The following is a 20986-nucleotide window of genomic DNA, read 5'->3' on the forward strand; positions in this document are numbered from 1 at the left end:
ATTAATACAATCAGCTATGAAATATTATATGCAGGTGTGCTTTATTTTGTAAGGCTGTGCAGAATTTGAACAGAGGTGACTTAATTTTATGCTTCTCCAGCAAAATTCATAAGATAATAGAATATAGAATCTGAGACACTTATAAAGCAAAAAGTGTTTTCTTCAGGAACTTTCAGCTTTGACTAACGCTGTTCTGCAATGTGTCATACCTGGTGTTAGATATCCTGGAGCAGCTGTTACTGCTGCACCAGCAAATGCTCCTCTGCTCAAGGCTCCTCTGCCTCTGCCTCTGAGCGACTGGACTGCAGCTGCTGGAGCAGCAATTGGACCCTTAGCCTTTATAAAATGAAATACATGAAAATGTATCAATCAACAAATGATTATTTCATTTCGATTAAATTAAGGTTTTTAAAGAAAAATCAAAGCATCATCATTTCAGGTTCAGAGCAAGTCAATCCTATAATGAAGTGATTCAATAATCCACACATTCCACTTGCGTGGATTAAAGCACATTTGCAAACTTTGAAGAAAGGCAAGGGAACTTATGTAGGAACTGATATAATTCCAGACATAAGTGCTACAAATCTAAGTAAATATGACATTTGGATATGCAAATAAATTCATTGGTGCTTAAAGGCCTTATTTTTAATTGCAAACTGTTTGCATGATATTTGTGATCAGTCACTTACCTAATTTTACATAATTTAATGCAACAGAAGCAGAAAGAAAAGTATAGAAACCCTACCGGAGGACCAATCCTCTTTTTCTTGTTGTTTGCAGCACTGGGACCAGAAAACAGTCTTTCAAGGGCACCCAAAGCAGCACTGGCCTTCGCTACTTTCTTATTAGGACCCGCTCCCTTGAACTTCTGACCATCTACTTCCACCTAGAGTGAAGATGAGAATTTTCAATCAGATCCTGTACAAACTATTGGATAATCATGGAAAACAGGAGTTACTGTAGGCTCATATATCTCTACCTCATTACTGAAGCAGCAGAGGGACCCGTGTGTATTTGTGCATAAGTCATCATAGGGCAGGTTTGAGAGCACAAATAATAAAGCATACAATATCCTAGTCTCTATTAATAAGTTCATAGAGTACAAGAGTATGTTGATTTGTATAAGACACTAGTTAAACCTCAACGGGAGGTCTGCATCCAGTTCTAGGTACAGCATTTTCGGAAAGGTGTGAAGGCATTGGGAATAGTGCAGAAAAGATTCACAAGAATGTTTTCAGGGATAAGGAATTTCAGCATGAAGCTAAATTGAAGAAGTTAGGACTGTATTCCTTGGAAAAAAAGGTGGAGGAGAGATTTGATAGAGGTATTCAAAAATCATAAGGGGTCTGGACACAGTAGGTAGGAAGAAACTGTTTCTGTGAGAGGATCATAGTGATTTAAAGTAATTGGCAAAAGAAGCAAAAACGACAGGAGAGAAAACTTTTTCATGCAAATTAGTTAAAGTCTGGAATGCACTGCCAGAGTGTGTGGTGAAGGCAGGTTCATTCAAAGCATTCAAAAGGGAATTAGAAAGGGAAGAATGTGCAGGGTTATTAGGAGAAGGGAGGAAAATGGCACTAAGTGAATTGCTCATTCGGAGAGCTGGTTCAGACATGATGGGCCTAATCATCTCCTTTCTGTGCTGTAACAATTCTGTGATTATAGTAAATTGTCTAGGTCAAATTACAATTGCTGCCAAGAATTTTTAATGTACTTAAGGCATCAAATAAATCAATAGCAATATTTATGCGTGCCCCTAAAAGAACTAATGTATTTAAAAACCACTTCAGTCAATATCTAAACCGCATTGTCTGTTCATTTTCTTAAAACATTATTGTAAGTACGCATGCATGTATGTATGCAAAGACTTGTGGATGTAGAATAATAAATATATCCAAGTCCAACCATTGCATGTTGTCGCCAATAAAAAGGAATTTAATGTAAAAAATTTCTCAATTTAAGCATGCAGTGATCAAAATGATTAACTTTGTTGTATGTACAACTTCTGTAGAGATTATTTTCTTCCATAAGTGTTAAGTTTTAAAAGCTCTTGGTAGTTTTGCTTCTGTGTTTCAGAATACTCTAGTGGTGAGCCCGAGGAAGAATCCGCTCACCCCAAGTCCTGGTCAGGGCATAGTTAAGTTAAGTAACTTTGTCAGCAGTTTTCACAGACAAGATGAGCTTGGAGCAAGCGTGAGGGGAGACAGGAGATCTAAATTTGGCTTGGTGGGCAAAAGGGAAGGGTAGAAGGAGCAGAGGGAGCTAAACAGATGATTTCAGTATTTATGAAACATTTTTTCCTGCCTTACAATGTAAAAGGCAACTCATTTCTTCCAGTGTTTTGCATCTAGCAGCTCATGCCCTTTTTATCTGGATAGGTCTTTAGATAAGAAGCGGAGTCGCCATTTCATTCATCAGACATGACTACTTTGCTGGATGACAACCCAATATTCAGAGGCTGGAGCTCTGGGCTTTCGTGCACTGAGCTGTACGACACACAAGAAATAGTGGTAAATCTGGACATTCTGAGCGGCAAAGAACGAAACCGATGACAAGCTCTGGCAAAACAATATTTGGCACAAGAGTTTCATTCTCCTCTGCCAAAAACACACCGTACTCTACAATGATTCTGGAGATCAAAGGTAACCCACATTTATTTTCTTCATCACCAACAGTTGTCTTAAAACCCAACCCTCTCACTTCTGCCTTTGGCAAGTGCATATCTTTAGATCGTCAGGCACTGCTGAAGAATTCAACTCTATTACATTAGTTGATAAAGACTATTATAATCGCTTTGTTTCCGATTGGTATCAGTTTTTCCAAAAGTCAAAACATTTGTTCCAATTATGGTGGTTTGACAATTCGAAAACTCTTATTAAACTATCTATGTCATCATCCTCTCCAAAATTTGCTGCTCAGTGGACTTAACAAAATGACTTCTCACAATGCTACAGACTAAAATCTCCTGTCTGTTCAGCTTGAATCTGGGGATCTGTATCTGACTATAAATTTATGGCTTTCTTTCTCCATCTCATGTTGTTCCTATTTCTCCACCTCTGTGCCATTCCTCCTACACCTTGTGCTGTCACTTTATTCCACCTCCAGTTTCAGCATCTCTAGCTGACAGACAGGTTACTTGCTAGTACCTCAGTAGCAAAATGAGCTGATTCAGAAGGACAATTTTAACCCCCACAAAGTTTTGGTCATGTGGAAAGTAAACATTTCAAACAAGAATTTGACACGCCTTAAAATTGCCCTCTTCCAATTTTAATGGCAGGGAGCAGAAGGCTGGGCAATCAATCTGCTCTCAGGCGAGGGTGGGACATTTTAAAGAGGCTCCATGTCGCGCAGGTGGACGGCCATGGGACCTCGCTGTTGGGCCGCCCGCTCAAGGTGGCGGCTCGATAGCGGGATTCCCAGGAAATCCCTCGTGTTCCATGCCATGCTTAAATTTGCATGGCGTGGAACACTGAATTGCTCGCCAATTTGCGCTTCCAGGGGGATTGTAAACCGGTTGCAATTCAGCTCCGGCGGGAGAACATAGTCTCCCAAACGGAGAATCCCGCCCACAGTGTAATATAATCCAAGGACTTTGGCTCATCAATTGTTCTCCAGCCAGTCTGCTGTCAATGCTGATGCACTGTTGATAAACAGTTAGGTCATTATTATTTGGCTGATATAGCATAATCAGTGCATGTAGTTTGAATATCAGGAGATCGGGACTTCCGGTTGCGGCGATGCGGAGCTAAGCCGCACGTTTCGGCAGCTCCCGCAAAAATGGACTTTCGGGCTCTCCAGAGGAGCCCCAACGGAGCTTTTTTTTTGACTGATCCCGTGTGGGAAGGAGCAGTGAGGTCCCCCCCCACAATATTTGGCAGGGAGCAGCGGTGGAGCAACGAGGAAAGAGGCCATGGAGCAGAGAACAAAACGAGAAGAAGGCAAGATGGCGGAGTGCAAGCAGTGTGGGGGCCAGAGATGTGAGGAGGTGCTGAAAAAGGAGGTGCTGGCGCCGATGCTGTTAGCGATCGAGGGGCTGAAGGAGACCCAGGCGGTGGAGCTTCGTGAGGTGAACGATAAGGTGAACACCAACAAGGATGATATCCAGGGCCTGTCGGTAAAAATGGAGGCGCACGAGGCAGTGCACAGGAGGTGGGCCGAGAGAATTGAGGTCCCGGAGAACAGGTCGAGGAGGAAGAACCTCCGGATTCTGGGTCTTCCCGAAGGAGTGGAGGGAGCTGATGCTGGGGCGTACGTGAGCACGATGCTCCATTTGCTGATGGCCTCTCCGACCACCCTGGAGCTGGAAGGGGCTCACCGGGTCCTGGCGAGGAGACCCAAGGCAGATGAGCCGCCAAGGGCGATAGTGGCAAGGTTCCATCGCTTTGTGGATAAAGAAAGTGTGCTGAGATGGGCCAAGAAGGTGCGGAGCAGCAGATGGGAGAACGCGGTGATCCGAGTATACCAGGATTGGAGCGCTGAGGTGGCAGAGGAGAGCTGGCTTCAACCGGGCCAAGGCGGTGCTGCACAGAAAAAGAGTCAGATTCGGCATGCTGCAGCCTGCGCGACTGTGGGTCACTTATCAGGACAGACACCATTATTTTGAAACGCCAGAAGAGGCTTGGACCTTTATATAGACGGAAAAACTGGACTCGAACAGAGGGGATGTGGTTGTATATGGGGTTGTAAATATGGGTAAAGAATATTTTGTGGGTGGGATGATGGATGGGGATGTGGGTAGAGTTCTGGTTAAAATTCCTAAAATTTCCTTTTTTCCTTTCTGTAGACAAAATGATGATGATGGGGAATGTGGGCGTCGGTCCTGGAGGGAGGTGAGACTCGGGGATGAGGGAACTGGGATGATGGCCGCAACAGGGCAGCTGACTCACGGAAGTAATATGGGGGGAGCAAAAGTGCTAGATGTGGATCTAGCGCGGGGGTGGGGGGGGGGGGGAAAGATTCTAGATTCTAGGGTTGCTGCTGCACTGTCCGAGGGGGAACTAAAAATGGAAGAGGTGGTCGGGCGGGGTTTTCCACCTGGGGGACTGGAGGGAGTGGGAGGCGCGAGCACGGGACTGGCCTAAGATAGGAGATGGCAGGGGAACTACGGTGCGGAGCGCTGGGAAAGTGAACCCCACAATCCGGCTGATCATGTGGAATGTGAGCGGCCTAAATGGGCCGGTTAAGAGGGCCCGAGCGTTCGCGCACCTAAAGGGACTGAAGGCAGACGTGGCCATGCTTCAGGAGACACATCTGAAGGTGGCAGATCAGGTTAGGTTAAGGAAGGGATGGGTGGGACAGGTGTTCCATTCAGGGCTGGATGCGAAGAATAGAGGGGTGGCAATACTGGGGGGAAAGTGGGTGTCATTTGAGCCCAAGAACATAGTAGCGGACAAGGGAGGCCGATACGTGATGGTGAGTGGTAGGTTGCAGGGGACGGAGGTGGTACTGGTGAATGTATATGCCCCAAACTGGGACGATGCTGGATTCATGCAACGGATGTTGGGGCGTATTCCGGACCTGGAGGTAGGGAGCTTGATAATGGGTGGGGATTTTAACACGGTGCTGGACCCAGCATTAGATCGTTCCAGATCTAGGACGGGGAGGAGGCCGGCTGCGGCCAAGGTGCTTAGGGGGTTTATGGATCAGATAGGGGGAGTAGATCCGTGGAGATTTGCCAGACCTTTGGCCAGAGAATTCTCTTTTTTCTCCCATGTACATAAGGCCTACTCACGGATAGATTTTTTTGTTTTGGACAGGGCACTGATCCCGAAAGTGGAGGGAACGGAGTATTCGGCCATAGCCATTTCAGACCATGCCCCGCACTGGGTGGAGCTGGAGCTGGGGGAGAGGGACCAACGCCCGTTGTGGAGGTTGGATGTGGGACTGCTGGCAGACGAGGAAGTGTGCGGGAGGGTGCGGAGGTGTATTGAAAGATATCTGGAGGCTAACGACAACGGGGAGGTGCAGGTGGGAGTATTATGGGAGGCGCTGAAGGCGGTGGTCAGGGGAGAGTTAATTTCCATCAGGGCTCACAGGGTGAAGAGTGAGGGCAGGGAAAGGGAGAGGTTAGTGGGGGAGATTTTAAGGGTGGACAGGAGCTATGCAGAGGCTCCGGATGAGGGACTACTCAGGGAGAGACGAAGTCTCCAGACGGAGTTCGACCTGTTGACCACAGGGAAGGCAGGGGCACAGTGGAGGAAGGCACAGTGGGCGATATATGAATATGGGGAGAAGGCGAGCCGGATGCTGGCACACCAGCTCCGTAAGAGGATGGCAGCGAGGGAAATAGGCGGAGTCAAAGATGGCAGGGGAACTACGGTGCGGAGCGCTGGGAAAGTGAATGAGGCTTTTAAGGCCTTTTACGAGGAACTGTATAGGTCCCAGCCTCTAGGGGGAAAAGAGGGGATGCGGCGATTCTTAGATCAGTTGAGGTTCCCAAGGGTGGAGGTGCAGGAGGTTGCTGGTCTGGGGGCACCAATTGGGGTGGAGGAGCTGGTTAATGGACTGGGGAGCATGCAGGCAGGGAAGGCCCCGGGACCGGATGGGTTCCCGTTGGAGTTCTACAGGAAGTATGTAGACCTGTGTTATAACCTGCCTACTTACCATTGGCTGGGGACTAATGACTATCCCACAATCCTGTGGGAGTATGAGCTTCCCCAATGAGGGGGGCGGAGAAACCACTAGTAAACTCCTAGTATAAATAAAGCTGGCCAGTTCAGGAACCAGCAGGAAGGAGTATGTAGCAAGGGAAGTTACTGCTACTGTTATGTATATATGTTATAGTAAATAAATGTTATTACTTTGTATCCTTAAAACTGGTGCTGGATTCTTCATGGCCCTTACAAAAACCTGTTAGCTCCGTTGCTGGTAAGGACCTTCAATGAATCAAGGGAGGGGGGGACCCTGCCCCCGACAATGTCGGAGGCGACGATCTCTTTGATCTTAAAGCGGGATAAGGACCCACTGCAATGTGGGTCATATAGACCGATCTCGCTCCTTAATGTAGATGCTATGTTGCTGGGAAAAATGTTGGCCATGAGGATTGAGGACTGTGTTCCGGGGGTGATTCACGAGGACCAGATGGGATTCGTAAAGGGTAGGCAGCTAAACACCAATGTGCGAAGGCTCTTTTAAATGTGATAATGATGCCATCGGTGGAGGGAGAAGCGGAGATAGTGACAGCCATGGACGCGGAGAAAGCCTTTGATAGGGTAGAGTGGGAGTATCTCTGGGAAGTGTTGAGGAGGTTTGGGTTCAGGGGAGGGTTTATTAGTTGGGTTAAGCTCCTGTATAAAGCCCCGGTGGCGAGTGTGCTCACCGGCGGAGGTCAGAGTATTTCCTGCTGCACCGAGGGACGAGGCAGGGGTGCCCCCTGTCCCCTCTGCTGTTCGCATTAGCAATTGAACCTTTGGCCATGGCGTTACGGGAGTCGGGGAAATGGAAGGGGATGGTTCGAGGGGGAGAGGAACACCGAGTGTCGCTGTATGCAGACGACCTGTTGATGTATGTGACGGATCCAGTGGCGGGGATGGTTGAGGTAATGCAGATCCTACGGGAGTTTGGAGACTTTTCGGGCTATAAGCTCAATGTGGGAAAGAGTGAGCTCTTTGTGATCCATCCGGGGGACCAGGGAAGAGGGATAGAGGACCTACCATTGAGGAGGGCGGAAAGGAGCTTTCGATATTTGGGGATTCAGGTAGCTAGGAGTTGGGGCACTGCATAAACTCAATTTGACGATTGGTGAAACAGATGGAGGAGGATTTTAAAAGGTGGGACATGTTGCCACTCTCGCTGGCGGGTAGGGTACAGTCGGTTAAAATGGTCGTCCTCGAGATTTTTTTTTGTATTCCAATGCCTCCCAATTGTGATCACTCAGGCTTTTTTTAAAGAGAGTAAGCAGGAGCATTACGGGTTTTGTGTGGGCGAGCAAGACCCCGCGGGTAAGGAGGGGGTTCTTGGAGCGTAGCAGAGATAGAGGAGGGTTGGCATTGCCGAATCTGGGTGGTTATTATTGGGCAGCCTACGTGACAATGATCCGTAAGTGGGTGTTGGAGGGAGAAGGGGCGGCGTGGAAGAGGTTGGAGATGGCGTCCTGCAAAGGAACGAGCCTGGGGGCGCTGTTGACGGCACCGCTGCCGCTCTCGCCGACAAGGTATACCACGAGCCCGGTGGTGGCGGCAACGCTAAAGATCTGGAGGCAACGGAGATGGCACAGGGGTGCGACTGGAGCCTCGGTGTGGTCCCCGATCAGAGACAACCATCGGTTTGTCCCAGGAAGGATGGACGGGGGATTTCAGAGCTGGCATCGGGTAGGGATTAGAAGAATGGGGGACCTGTTCATTGATGGGACGTTTGCGCGCTTAGGGGCGCTGGAGGAGAAGTTTGGGCTACCCCCGGGAAACGCTTTCAGGTACATGCAAGTGAGGGCGTTTGTGAGGCGGCAGGTGAGGGAATTTCCGCTACTCCCGGCACAGGGGATTCAAGGTAGGGTGATCTCGGGCGTATGGGTCGGGGTGGGCAAGGTGTCGGCGATATACCAGGAGATGAAAGAAGAGGGGGGGGCTTTGGTAGAGGAGCTGAAGGGTAAATGGGAGGAGGAGTTGGGGGAGGAGGTTAAGGAGGGCCTATGGGCAGATGCCCTAAGTAGGGTTAATTCCTCTTCCTTGTGTGCCAGGCTTAGCCTGATACAATTTAAGGTGGTTCATAGAGCGCATATGACAGGGGCGAGGCGGAGTAGGTTCTTTGGGGTGGAGGACGGATGTGGGAGGTGCTCAGGAAGTCCGGCGAACCATGTCCAGGTGTTTTGGTCATGCCCGGCACTGGAGGGGTTCTGGAGGGGAGTTACGGGAACAGTATCTAAGGTGGTGAAAGTCCGGGTCAAGCCAAGCTGGGGGCTAGCGCTATTTGGAGTAGTGGACGAGCCGGGGGTGCTGGAGGCGAAAGAGGCCGGCATTCTGGCCTTTGCGTCCCTAGTAGCCCGGCGAAGGATCTTGCTAATGTGGAAGGAGGCGAAGCCCCCCAGCGTGGAGGCCTGGATAAATGATATGGCTGGGTTTATGAAGTTGGAAAGGATAAAGTTTGCCTTGAGAGGGTCTGCGCAGGGATTCTACAGGCGGTGGCAACCGTTCCTAGAACATCTCGCGGAGCGTTAGATGAAGGTCGGTCAGCAGCAGCAGCAACCCAGGGGGAGTGGGGGGAAGGGGAGGGAAAGGGGGGGGGGGAGGGAAAGGGGGGGGGGGGGAAGGGGGGGTTCCTGTGGGGGGCCTGTGAGCAAAAAAGCACATGAATGATCCGGAAACTGATATGTACGGGAAGAATCCAATGTACAAAGTTCTGTATTTTATGGACTTGCCATGTTCATGTCTTGCCACGCGAGTTCTTTTTCTTTTCTTTGTTACGGCGGGGGGTTGTTTGTAAGGTGGAAAATATTGTTATTGAAAAATTCTTAATAAGAATATATTTTTAAAAAAAAGAATATCAGGAGATCTTAAAAAAAATATTGACATGCTAACTGTGGATAATGCAGTACAGCCAATGCTCAAGTTCTCTAGCTTGAATAATAGCATTGCTATGATATATTTTAAACACAGGAAGCACATTTAATGCTCAACTTTCTCCAGTAGGTACTCCAAAGAGTAAAAGCCACAAGACTTTCTTTCTTTGTTATCTGCTTACACGTGCTTCTGAAAAGGTGTGACATTTGGTATTTTAAACCCATTTATTTTTTTAAAGAGCCACTTTAGCGTGGTCAATCCACTTGCCCTGCGCATCTTTGCATTGTGGGGGGTGAGGCCTACGCAGACACTGGGAAAATATGCAAACTCCACACGGACAGTGACCCAGGGCCGGGATCGAACCCGGGTCCTCAGCGCCATGAGGCAGCATAAACCCATTTTTTAAAAAGAAACCGTGCAATGTCTGTCTATAGATCTCAGAATTTTAAGCTAAATGCAATAAAAAATTCTGAACCAAAATACTGTGGAAACTGTAAACCTGAAATAAAAACCAGCATAAAAAAATACTTCCTGTGCTATATTTCAACGTACCTCCATGACAAAACGTTTGTCATGACTGCCACCAGTTTCAGATATCAATTCATATTTCAAACCCCTCCTCTTCTCATTTAGCTCCATAACTGGATTTTTTCCACTTGCAGTTAGGATAGGACCCTGTGTTCTCATCTAAATGGGAAACAAAATATATGCACAACATTTTTTATGCATTACCGCATGGTTTCATTTAAACCAGGATGTCTTAAAATAAATCATTCGTGATTTACAATAGACTTTGTCTATTTCTATTCATCGGTTTAAACTGCAAACACTAAAGACAAATGCTGGCAAAACTAGCTGTGAGGAATTGTTGACATCAACAATATAAGCGGATGGTGTCTTCAGCAATCATTGTTATCTTAACTGCGTATGTTAATTCATTTCTCGTGCTTGGCCATGCCTAGTGGCTTCGCAAAGTAATATCTTCATCTCACTTACAAAACATGCCTGCAAATTAGCAGGATTGGACAGAATAAAGGGACATTCATCGATCAAATATGTGTTTGGAACTTTTAAAATGCAGTACGGAAGGAAAATTGTACAGTACTTTGCATACTGTACATCATTGAACAATACACCACAATTAGCCTTTCTGACAGATTCTTGCTCAGAAGAGTGTGTGTTTAGCACAGCCCCATATCATAAAAACACTTGTACATACGTAGCATCTTATCACATCTCAGAAACATCGCAAGATGTTTCACTGCAACAAATTAATTTTAAGTAGCTGCTATATGTTTATCATGCAAATAAAAACCTGTCAGACGTCTAATTTTATCGAACAGCCTCAAAGCTATAATTTAAAATATCAAGATACAGAGTACTACACAGAAGACTCAAAATATGAAACTTCATTAATCCCTCAACTCTCTATGAAATTATACAACAGCCAATTTCAAGGGGGAAGGAAATGCCAACCAGATAAGCATTTCTTTTTAAACTATCCCACTCTTATTCATATCACTTTTGGAAAAAAATTCAATTGGGAAATTAATTGCTACAAACTTCTAGGTGGATTTTGCATTTATTTCTAGAAAATACAGATTCATACAAAAAAATATATGGATTAACCTGTTGCTTTGATTTATGTGATGTGGTCTTACCACCCTGTTACATCTGGCGCCTATCTTGGTGCTCTGCGGAGGTGCGTCGTGGGAGAGGTCCTAATCGCACTTCGCGTCGGTTGCAAAACAGAGTGCGAGTCATCGGACCCACGGTGCCTGGCACGATCTGGATCACGTCCTTGCTGGAGTGATCCAGACAATCATATTCGAATGAGTCATTAGGCCCATTTAAATATGCATAAAATCCTCCTGGCGGCTGGACTCATTGGCCGCACTGGCGAGGCTTCAACCGGGAGTCGATTAGTACTGGTATCCACAAGCAGAGAGCATGTGTGATGGTCATTCCGGGAGTCTAGGAGGTCATTGGAGCTCCCCAGGTGGTCAGGACAGGGATCTCCCGAAAAGGAGGGTGCCTCAGCGACCCAATAGCCGATCTCAGGGAGTTCAGTCCCTATAGTTGAAAAAATTTCCAAGTGTAGGCTAGATCCGTTAGAAACTCCCCAGGGCCCAAAGAAATGACAACATGTGGGTGAATCCAGGTCTGGATCTTACCCAAAAAGCAATCAGGAAAAACCCTGTGGGGAGGCAAAAACATAGAGGTATTGTCACTGAATTAGTAATCCAGAGACACAGAGTCATGGGTTCGAATCCAATAAAATTCTGGAATTAAAAGTGACCATGAAACCATTGTCGAAAAAACTCATCTGGTTCATAGGGAAGGAAATTTGTCGTCCTTACCTCATTTTGCCCACGTGTGACTCCAGAACCAGAACAATGTGGTTGACTGTTAAATGACTCAAGGATGGGCAATAAATGTTGGCCCAGCCAGCGATGCCCACATCCCATGAATGAATTTTTAAAAACTCACCCAAAATGACACTTTGTCTTTTTTGTGGTGAATCGCACCCGTGAGTGTTCAGTAGAAAATCTGGTTTACAGTCTAGGTTGCCTCAATTGTATCATTAAGCTAAGACTCAAATTGCAAATACTGCATTTGAGGTCAGTGCTAGAGGGATGGATGGAAGCTTTGGTTCTTTACTGCACTGGCTTGTTCAGTCCTGAAGGCACTTGACTCTGTTCTCCTCAAATGTCAAAATTGTATGATGACAGAATTCTCCATTTGGGTTTATCCAAGGTTGTTTCTTTCCATGTGTTCAGATCCAGCTTACAAGCTCTGAGGGCTTATAGATTGTCTTTCACATCTAGGTTTGGGATGTCCTGTGGTGTAGGTTCCCGTGCTCATCTGGCTGTAAAGTACGGCCTTTGGTATGTGGGAATGTTCCATACGAACCAGGGACCCGCCGCGCCAGAAAGTAGGCCCGGAAAAGGGGGGTGGGGTGGGCCCGATCGTGGGCCTGACCCCATCAGAGCCCCCCCCCCCCCCAACCCCGGTGAAGGAGCCCCCCATTACATTTAACTACAGTTGGCAACCCTAGTGGCAATTCAATTACAGCATTTTTCCTGCAATTGAAAGAAATTATATTCCACAATGATCTTCATAGATGGACTTTTTCCCTTTCAATTTGTAGAGATGAGTTATGGAGGCATCCTTGTGGTCTTGGGGCACAGCATCCTGGTTCCAGATTCGGCAGAAGAGACTCATGAGTTTCTTAAATATGCAAGTCCCTCCATACTTGATCATTTGAGGCTGGAATCCATTAGCTCCTGGCAACTTGCCCATAGAAAGCTGGCTGATGGCCTTCGTGATTGCCTCATGAGAAAGAAGGATCGAGAGCAAGCTCTTCCAGATTGGTATCCTTACACACTATGGATTGTTGGTTTCCAATGAAAGAGAATTTCATTCACATTTGGAGTTGATTGCCATCTGCTGATGGGTGTCACACCCTTGGATTTGGGGCCATAGTGTAATTACAGACATTCATGTCCAGGATTTAGGTTGTTTTTAATCAGCAGTTGCTTAATGCTCATCAGCCTGGTTTGCTCATCACGATTATCTCTCATAATCTGGCCTACAGCATGTAGTATTTTGCTCAACGGTATCTGATGTTCCTTGCTGGCGATTTCTTGTAAGAAATTAAGATTTGTGAGTGCCGTGCACTTCGTCTAGAAGCTTGCCTACCTTGGTTGCTGTTGAATCCATCTTGGATGCTTCCATTTAACAAATCCCAAGACTTCAAATGCTGTGCTGTAAGAATACCTCTAATCATCTTGCTGAGGTTACTGATTATAGAATGCTTCTTTGCCCTCATCTGTACAAGTCATTGTTGGAGCATTGGCGCTATTGGGTGTTGCATGCTGGTTATTGGCAAGACTTAAATTGAAGGACCATGAGTCGATCACTAATCCCCATAGGAAATGAGTCAAACTGATTTGCCAGATCAGATTAAACTGCAAAGCCCACGCCTGACTGTCAAGGTTGGTCCCTGGACTTGCCACTCCAGTAGAAAATATGGACTGCACCAACCTCCTCAAGGTGACTCCTTAGTGAACCCAGTTTTGCTTAGGGCAGCTATGTTGATGCTGTTCCTGCCCAGCATTCTGACTCCAAAGGTTGTTCTGAAATCTGGTCCCATATTGGTGCTCTGACGTTCCATTAACCAAGCTTTATACGATGACCAGTAATCTTGTTCTTTACATTTTGATTTTGGTGAATGGATGACCTGGCAGGAATAGGGAGAGTAGACTGTGTTTAGGGTTCCTTTCTTCCTCTTCCCTGGATTGTGGAGAGCAGCACTGTATCTGAAAAGATGTGCTCTGTGGCCTCAGGATACAAACTCCACATCTGTCCTGATCTGTGGACAGCGGCAGTCAGCCAAAAGCTGCCTATGTGCAGGGTTATGATTGAAACTGTCTGTAGCATCCCCTACCTGTTGTCACTTCCCCCTCGCCACAAGGCTTCGTATGCCTGATGTTTTGGTTGATGACTTGCTGAACATCTGCACACTGAGTATATTTAAGTGTGTGAGGTTTGTGCAGTCTATCCGACATCCTCATCCAAGCCAGCTAATACTACACAATGCATACCACAAGCATAGCAGCTGGAAGGATGCAGGTTTGATTTTGGAGTTCTCCTAGATGAGCTGCTGAGCTGAAGAGCCTCACCTACCCTAGACATCCATCCAGTCCATTGGCACGATAGATGATCTTCTGGACTGTCAGCTGGCATATACCTATCTAGTTAACCCATAGCTAGAAGTTTTGAAATCAGTTAGCTTCTCCTAGACTGCCAATTACCAGCAGAGCTGTCTGCTTTAGATGTGCCAAACACCCATCTGTTTTCACACCTCTGCCCACAGTTCTAAACAGATTAGCACTTGAATTTTGATTCAGAGAAATAATTTGAGATGACAACACATGGGACTTATTTGGATTGAGAGCTTCTCAACTCTCTTTGCCATCCAAGTCCTTTCTAACCCTTTGAAGGCCTACATACATCGGATTAATCCTACGATTGAGTAACATAAGACTCAGAATAATTTAACATTTTCCCATTTAAAAGCAGCAACATACATTCTGTCATAGAAGTTGTTCACTTTTAAATTGATCACCTGCAATATGGATTTGGCTCTTTCGGGCTTTGCAAACACAATTTTAAATGCAGCGTTCAACAGCAGTCAAGTTATTTGTCAATTCTGAACAAGTAACAATATTGAAGAAAGTTTATAGGCCACACAGAAGAAATGCACTACAAACATTATACCGTAGACCTGTAACAATTGTAGCTCCTCAGCAACTGAAAATATTGGATGGCACAGTGGTTAGCACCGTTGCCTCACAGCGCCAGGGACCCAAGTTCGAATCCGATCTTGGGTGACTGTGTGGAGTTTGCACTTTCTCCCTGTGTCTGCATGTGGTTCCTCCGGGTGCACCGGTTTCCTCACAAAGATATGCAGGTTAGGTGGATTAGCTATGCTAAATTGGCTTTAGGTGGGGTGTTCGTTCAGAGGGTTGGTGCAGACTTGATGGGCCGAATGGCCTCCTTCTGAACTGCAGGGATTCTATGAGTTAATGTGAGCATTGCCAGATCTTAGTCAGCAATACGTATCAAATAAGGCAGATTAAAAACAAAAGAAAAATTTGCACAGCATGCATATTTGGATCTCTTTCCTCACTGCAGCAGCCTCCTGATTTGGACATGTAGATGTAAACATCGGTCATGGAAAGTGGGTGGTATCACATTGGCCACATGTTATACGCCTCACTCAATATTCCATTCCATGGACTTCAATGAAATTGAATATTGGGCAGTGTGGAATAACAAGTGGCTCATTAGCTACCATGGGTGACTGTCTTGATCCTTGTTGTCAACCAGCAGTAACCTGGGGGCTTGCAGGAATAAAGTTTAAGCTGATTTGCTTAATTTGGGATATATCGCTATGTTCTGTTTAAATTTAGAGGGTTTGAATAGCTGTTATCTGTATCTATTATTGAATTTAAAATTCATCCACCATTTGAAGCAGTACTGCAAACACAGATTTCAAAAGTACAACACTTCCCAAATTCAAACTGGATAAGCCAGGTGATTATGGAGTAGCCAGATGATTCTGGAGTTGCCAGGTGATACTGGAGTAGCCAGGTGATTCTGGAGTAGCCAGATGATTCTGGAGTTGACAGGTGATACTGGAGTAGCCAGGTGATTCTGGAGTAGCCAGATGATTCTGGAGTAGCCAGATGATTCTGGAGTTGCCAGGTGATTCTGGAGTTGCCAGGTGATTCTGGAGTAGCCAGGTGATACTGGAGTAGCCAGGTGATACTGGAGTAGCCAGGTGATACTGGAGTAGCCAGGTGATTATGGAGTAGCCAGGTGATACTGGAGTAGCCAGGTGATACTGGAGTAGCCAGGTGATACTGGAGTAGCCAGGTGATACAAGTGGTGACAAGGATACAAACCAAATGACTCAACAAAAGAACAAAGGTGTAGTTTAATGGTGAGAAGGTGAGTGTGAGGCTTATTTTATTTTGACTTTTCCCCTGCCTTGAATGTCAGCAACCAATCAATTGGTGGATTCTCAAATATCTTCTCCACCCAATTTCTATCAGCATGAAGAAGTAACTACCAGCTATTTTATAAATAACACAAACTACACTCACTGGCATTTTAAACACCGCGTCCATATGAAGTGGTGGGAGTGGATCAGCTGCCTAACAAGACCCTCCAAGGCTAGATAGAGGCACTGGGGATGGGAAGAACTTCAAGATCATGGAGTATGCTTGTGTTGGACTGAGAGACATACATTCTAGCAGTGTGTTTCGCACAGCATAAATGAGACCATTTTACCATGAAATTCAGTGCTTTCCAATGCTGCTTTACTGCACAAAGGATGCAAAATAATTCTGCTGCCTATGGCGCTGAGGACCCAAGTTCAATCCCATCCCCGGGTCACTGTCTCTGTGGATTTTGCACATTCTCCCCGTGTTTGCGTGAGTTTCACCCCCACAACCCAAAGATCCCCACAATCCCAATGTGTGCAGGTAGGTGGGTTGGCCACACTAAATTTATTTTTAAATAAAGGATGTGAAATAATAAGTGAACAGCACCCTTAGTTCAATTTTCTGAAATTTTAATCTGCAATAAATATGAAGTAGCAATAATTAGCTGCTATTTATGTGAATTAACAATTCATGCAGAAAGTCTGAAACTTGACACTGCACATTATCTAAACATTGTAGAAAGAGCCGAGGTCAGTATTTTCTTCTGAACTGTAATTATTCTCCTCCAGTTGATATTTGGCAGGAAATAATTTTCACTTTGCATGCAAAGCGACATCAAGCACTCCTAAGATTAGATACATCACAGGCCAGATGCAGTAAGATACAGACCTTCCCACACATTATACTGACAATCTGCCTAAACTTTAGAGCCATGAGCAACAACTCCTACTTCACCCCAGTGTAAACTTTCAGCTTTTGATTTCCCACAATCATCATTCACTTTAAATAGGGCCACACCCAGTTGAATTAGATTAGGTTTACCCAAATTTGTTTTGTATCAAGTGCGTCAAAACAGGGATTTGGTGCACAATAGTGAATGGTCATAAAGGCCTGGCTGAATCTGGATTTGGAAGTTCATATTCTCGAGTGGCTGCCACCAAAATAGCCTAATACCAAACAAATTTGGGTAAAACTAATCTAATTCAACTGGGTGTGATCCATCAAATAAAATTTCTCGACTGGTCAAAAAGTTGGTTGGTGCCAGAATTTCACAGCATAATGGTACCTCAACTGGGCTTGTGCAAAAGCAGCTTCAAATTGCTGAACAGAAGCATGAAAATTCACACTCATTTGGTCAAATTAAAGATCTGTGTGCCGAATAGGGAGGATACTGGTGTTGAGACCTAAATTCACACACCACACAGGCATTTTATTTCTCATCCTAAAGTTGCTAGACACAATCCCAATGTGTGTTTACACAAGGTTGAAAGGTATTTTAACCCAATTTGCTCACCCCATTATCCATGATCTGATCAAACAATTTTGAATCTATTTCCCAATCCATATTTTATTTGCACTTGAATGCTTTTGCTGAGTCAGCATTTACTGCATCAAGCAGTAATCAAATTTTGCCACTTTCAGTGCTCAATCAAAGACACTCCAGCAACTTGACCACTCAACTGTAAGTGAAATATACGATGTGAATAAGCATTTTTTTAAATAGTGCACACACAATTACTAATTTTAGTCATATTTTTGTGTTGTCATGCGAGAGTACCTTTAAGAAATGGGTGTTTATAAATGGGTGTGTACATAAATATCTGTAGTGAGTGTACCTTTAAGAAATGGGTGTTTACTGCTGCAGTGATGTCAGAGAGTGGGTGGAGCTGGGCTGTCGGTCAGCTTTTCACTTTCATTTTTGAGGAGGCTGCAGGGTGCGTTTTAGTTTCGTTTTCAGTGTTGGAGCTGAAGCCAGACCAAGCATGGGTACTGCTGTTTTCTCTGCCATCAAAAGACTATCTCTTGATCATTTGGTGAATTCAGAATTATAAATGTTCTCAGTAGTGAATGTAAACCTAATGTGCTGCTGTTAAAAGGTATTTCTTGTGTCTGGATGTTGTTTGGGAAGTTATTAATTATTACTTAGTGTAGTATTCTTTGGGGGTTGTATTTGAATTAATGGTTGCTAAGATGTTCACTGTATGTTTTAAAAAGGTTAACTTGAGTTCATAGAATAAACATTGTTTTGCTTTAAAAAATGCTTTTCCATTTCTGCTGTACCACACCTGTAGAGTGGGTCGTGTGCTCCCCATACCACAATCTATTAAAAGTTGTGGGTCAGGTGAACTCCATGATATTTTTGGGGGTTTTCTAAACCCTGGCCCATAACAGTGTCATCACTGCAACTTGATGGAACTTGAAAGTTCATCAACCTCCCTCATTGTCCACCAACTTACCTTATTGTCTAAAGATAATTGATTTGCCTTGCTTCACAAGTTTTTAGGAAAATAGTTACAATTGCACCTCTAAAGCACGTACACTTTCTTTTTTTTTTAATAAATATTTTATTGAAAATTTTTGGTCAACCAACACAGTACATTGTGCATCCTTTACACAATATTATAACAGCACAAATAACAATGACCTATTTTATATAAGCAAAAAACAAAAAATGAATAAATATTAAATAACAAAAATGAAAACTAGCCCCAATTGGCAACTGCCTTATCACAAGTTACACCCCCCCCGCCCCTCCCCCCCCCTCCCCCCCCAAATCCTGGGCTGCTGCTGCTGCCTTCTTTTTCCCCTTCCATCTATCTATCCGCAAGGTATTCGACGAACGGTTGCCACCGCCTGGTGAACCCTTGAGCCGACCCCCTTAGGACGAACTTAATCCGCTCTAGCTTTATAAACCCCGCCATGTCATTTATCCAGGTCTCCACCCCCGGGGGCTTGGCTTCCTTCCACATTAGCAATATCCTGCGCCGGGCTACTAGGGACGCAAAGGCCAAAACATCGGCCTCTCTCGCCTCCTGCACTCCCGGCTCTTGTGCTACCCCCAATATAGCCAACCCCCAGCTTGGTTCGACCCGGACCCCCACTACTTTTGAAAGCACCTTTGTCACCCCCATCCAAAACCCCCGTAGTGCCGGGCATGACCAAAACATATGGGTATGATTCGCTGGGCTTCTCGAGCACCTCGCACACCTATCCTCCACCCCAAAAAATTTACTGAGCCGCGCTCCAGTCATATGCGCCCTGTGTAATACCTTAAACTGAATCAGGCTTAGCCTGGCACACGAGGACGACGAGTTTACCCTACTTAGGGCATCCGCCCACAGCCCCTCCTCGATCTCCTCCCCCAGCTCTTCTTCCCATTTCCCTTTTAGTTCATCTACCATAGTCTCCCCTTCGTCCCTCATTTCCCTATATATATCTGACACCTTACCATCCCCCACCCATGTCTTTGAGATCACTCTGTCCTGCACCTCTTGTGTCGGGAGCTGCGGAAAATCCCTCACCTGTTGCCTCGCAAAAGCCCTCAGTTGCATATACCTGAATGCATTCCCTTGGGGCAACCCATATTTCTCGGTCAGCGCTCCCAGACTCGCGAACTTCCCATCCACAAATAGATCTTTCAGTTGCGTTATTCCTGCTCTTTGCCACATTCCATATCCCCCATCCATTCCCCCCGGGGCAAACCTATGGTTGTTTCTTATCGGGGACCCCCCCAAAGCTCCAGTCTTTCCCCTATGCCGTCTCCACTGTCCCCAAATCTTCAGTGTAGCTACCACCACCGGGCTTGTGGTGTAGTTCCTCGGTGAGAACGGCAATGGGGCTGTCACCATAGCCTGTAGGCTAGTCCCCCTACAGGACGCCCTCTCTAATCTCTTCCACGCCGCTCCCTCCTCCTCTCCCATCCACTTACTCACCATTGAAATATTAGCGGCCCAATAGTACTCACTTAGGCTCGGTAGTGCCAGCCCCCCCCTATCCCTGCTACGCTGTAAGAATCCCTTCCTCACTCTCGGGGTCTTCCCGGCCCAAACAAAACCCATGATGCTCTTTTCAATCCTTTTAAAAAAAGCCTTCGTGATCACCACCGGGAGGCACTGAAACACAAAGAGGAATCTCGGGAGGACCACCATCTTAACCGCCTGCACCCTCCCTGCCATTGACAGGGCTACCATATCCCATCTCTTGAAATCTTCCTCCATCTGTTCCACCAACCGCGTTAAATTTAACCTGTGCAGTGTGCCCCAATTCTTAGCTATCTGGATCCCCAGGTAACGAAAGTCTCTTGTTACCTTCCTCAACGGTAGGTCCTCTATTTCTCTACTCTGCTCCCCAGGATGCACCACAAACAGCTCACTCTTCCCCATGTTCAATTTATACCCTGAAAAATCCCCAAACTCCCCAAGTATCCGCATTATTTCTGGCATCCCCTCCGCCGGATCCGCCACATATAGTAGCAAGTCGTCCGCATACAAAGATACCCGGTGTTCTTCTCCTCCCCTAAGTACTCCCCTCCACTTCTTGGAACCCCTCAGCGCTATCGCCAGGGGCTCAATCGCCAGTGCAAACAGTAATGGGGACAGAGGGCATCCCTGCCTTGTCCCTCTATGGATCCGAAAATATGCCGATCCCCGTCCATTCGTGACCACACTCGCCACTGCGGCCCTATACAATAGCTGCACCCATCTAACATACCCCTCTCCAAAACCAAATCTCCTCAACACCTCCCACAAATAATCCCATTCCACTCTATCAAATGCTTTCTCGGCATCCATCGCCACTACTATCTCTGTTTCACCCTCTGGTGGGGCCATCATCATTACCCCTAACAGCCTCCGTATATTCGTGTTCAGCTGTCTCCCCTTCACAAACCCAGTTTGGTCCTCGTGAACCACCCCCGGGACACATTCCTCTATTCTCATTGCCATTACCTTGGCCAGGACCTTGGCATCCACATTTAGG

General features: G+C 46.0%; 1 protein-coding gene across 12 annotated transcripts in view; it reads right to left on the reverse strand.

The window, feature by feature from the left end:
* The window catches only part of strbp (spermatid perinuclear RNA binding protein), a 276353-nt gene that overhangs the window by 16963 nt on the left and 238404 nt on the right, over positions 1-20986 (reverse strand). For all 12 annotated transcript variants that reach the window (XM_072488405.1, XM_072488411.1, XM_072488410.1 and 9 more), the window contains 3 exons: positions 10047-10181; positions 746-886; positions 210-336 (listed from right to left, as the gene is read on the reverse strand). In XM_072488405.1, the coding sequence (XP_072344506.1) occupies positions 210-336; positions 746-886; positions 10047-10181 (403 nt within the window). The remainder of the gene's footprint in view (positions 1-209; positions 337-745; positions 887-10046; positions 10182-20986) is intronic.

The sequence above is a fragment of the Scyliorhinus torazame genome, chromosome 22 (assembly GCF_047496885.1).
Source record: "Scyliorhinus torazame isolate Kashiwa2021f chromosome 22, sScyTor2.1, whole genome shotgun sequence".
In the NCBI taxonomy this organism is placed as follows: Eukaryota; Metazoa; Chordata; class Chondrichthyes; order Carcharhiniformes; family Scyliorhinidae; genus Scyliorhinus; species Scyliorhinus torazame.